This window comes from Rhagoletis pomonella, unplaced genomic scaffold (assembly GCF_013731165.1).
Source record: "Rhagoletis pomonella isolate Grant_MI unplaced genomic scaffold, Rhpom_1.0 Rhpom_scaffold_00017, whole genome shotgun sequence".
NCBI lineage: Eukaryota > Metazoa > Arthropoda > Insecta > Diptera > Tephritidae > Rhagoletis > Rhagoletis pomonella.
Window position 1 is genome coordinate 4,492,127 of NW_023458571.1, and position 2,582 is coordinate 4,494,708.

The 2,582-nt window shown below is 37.4% G+C and overlaps 1 protein-coding gene across 1 annotated transcript; it reads left to right on the forward strand.

Annotated features, from left to right (window-relative positions):
- Window positions 1–241: 241 nt before the first annotated feature.
- Window positions 242–1,275, forward strand: LOC118749500 (zinc finger BED domain-containing protein 4-like). Its single transcript, XM_036484295.1, has 2 exons — window positions 242–761; window positions 821–1,275. Exons 1-2 carry the CDS (start codon window positions 242–244, stop codon window positions 1,273–1,275), a joined length of 975 nt encoding a protein of 324 aa, XP_036340188.1.
- The last annotated feature ends 1,307 nt before the right edge of the window (window positions 1,276–2,582 follow it).

Here is a 2,582-nt window from a genome sequence, read left to right on the forward strand (position 1 = left end):
ATCGATGGTTTTTTTCGATACATCTAAAATTTTTAACTCGATGTAGGCGTGGTCGATAGTATCGACACATCGATGTAAAAGTGTCGATGTATTTTGAAAAAGGCACGTCTCTATTTAAATACCGTCCATTTAATTTTGTGAAGTTCTCAGGTAAGTGCTCAATTCTTATAATTTTACATTTTTATTGTGAAACAATTAAATAATGGAAGTTATTGATTTAAAAGAAGGATATTTTAACACAATGCCTCCAAAAATTATAGTTTGGCGTTTCTTTGAGAAAGCGAGTGAAGGCAATGCGATCTGCAAACTTTGCAAAAAAATTCTTAAAACGGCGGGTAACACGTCGAATTTAATGTGCCATATTAGAAATGTGCACAAGGATACATATCATGCTATAACTAAAAACCAAAATAGTGAGAAGAAAACTGTTGAAAAAGAAGTTTTAGGCGATTCACAAAAAATGACTGAAACCGCAGCGAAGTCAGTCCGAACTCCAAAATCGCCATCGACAGGTGCATCATCGGGTACACCATTTTATTCGCCGTCTTCACGACCTCAGTCAACGGATGTACATTCGCAGCCATCTATTGTTTCCAGTTTTGATAATGCCAACGCTTTCTCTTCAAGTGGAGAAAAAACTTTACGAGTAAATGAAGCTCTTATGTACATAATTTGCAAAGACTACCAACAATTTTCTATCGTCGAAAACGAGGGATTTCGTCACCTACAGAAGATAGTCGCACCGCGCTATAAAATTCCATGTGAGCTAAATAATTAATTTTAAAAAAATATGCATACTAATCTAACAATTTTTCTGCAGGTAGATCAACATTAACAAAGTGGGTCGATGCCAAATATGATGAGTTGGCTTTCATTTTTCGCGATAAAATAGCTTTTGTTGAAAATGCGACGCTTGATGTGAAGAGTTTTCTAGGAATCACGGCGCATTTTGGTGTTGATGTGCAGTTCCATTCAGTGACACTAGAAGTGTATGAGTTAGATGAGCGGCACACATCTGAATATATTGCCGAAAAGCTTCTAAAAGCGTGTGTAGAGTGGAAAGTGGAAACCGATAAGGTGTCAGCTGTAATAATTGACAACGCGGCAAGCATGGTGAAGGCTATAGATCTTGCATTTGGAAAGAAAAAGCACGTACCCTGTTTTGCCCATACCTTGAATCTAGTGGCTGAATCCGCGATTCAATATACGTCAGCAAACATCATAGTTAAAAAAATTAAAGAGAGTCACCTACTTCAAACAGAGCTGCACTGCTAGCGACGAATTACGTAAAGCAACAAGTGATGAAACAAAGCTTATTCAAAGTGTGCCAACACGCTGGAATAGTACATTTTATATGATTCAACGTTTTCTGTCTATTAAGAGCACTATTGGTGAAATTCTCCTACGTTGCAACACGGCTCCTGCTATGCTTAGTGGCTCCGAATTGTCTTCAGCTTCTGGCATTATCCAGCTCCTTCGTCCTTTGGAAGCAGCCACAAAAGAAATATCTGGCGATCAGTACTGCACCGCAAGTAAAATAATTCCTATGGTTTCGTGCTTGGTTCAAAAAATTAACTCGTTTTCCAATAATGACCTTCTAGTCAAAGAAATTCAACAACACCTTTTAAAGGAAATCTCCAAACAAATGGGAGCTCTTGAAATGGTAAATTTGATTTAGCCTCATTCGTTTTCAATTGTAACTCTTCTTGATTTTAATTTTTTGTTTTATAGGTAACTCCCCTTGCAATCGCTACCATCTTGGATCCACGTTTTAAGAAAATTCACTTTTCTGATCCTTTGGCTTGCTCTACTGCCGGAAACCAAATTAAAGTGATGGTGAAAGATCTAGCACAAGGTGAAGATGTTAAAGACTCAGATTCTAGTATCTCTGACAGAAGCGAAAACAGTTTTTCTCTTTGGAGCGACCACCAAAGGCTCGTGCACAACAACTGGAAGTCAAACAAAATGGACGAAAATCTGTCGGATCAAGTTTCAGTCTACTTAAGAAGCCCAGTTTGTCGACTGAACGATAACCCGCTCGATATTTGGAAAGATATCAAGCTTCAGTTTCCCATATTATACAAAGTGGCTTATAAATATCTTACGATGGTTGGCAGTTCGGTGCCCTCTGAAAGGCTATTTTCTAAGGCGGCTCAAGTTTTAAATCAGCAGCGGAATAGACTAAAGGGAAAGCGTTTAAACAAATTGTTGTTCTTGCAATGCTTGAACAAACAATATTGGAAAATTGACTGAAAATATAAAATGTTAAAACTATGTTTAAAACAAGTAAGAGCAGCGCTGTCTTCGGCTGTGCCGAAGGCTTCATACCTTTCATGAACATCTGCAAATTTTACTTTGACAGATTACTGCTTTTGAATACATCTGCATACATCGATAGAGGAGTTACATACTTATATAAAAAATCGCATCTAAACAATCAGAGGTATGGAAGATATACTTTATATGGCACCAATCTAAGTGATTTTCACTGCTGTGTGATCGGTATGTAAACCGGTAACACAATTTATTGAGTTTAGTTTCCTACATAAAGGAGATATATGGCAAAAACTGGTATCTGAACA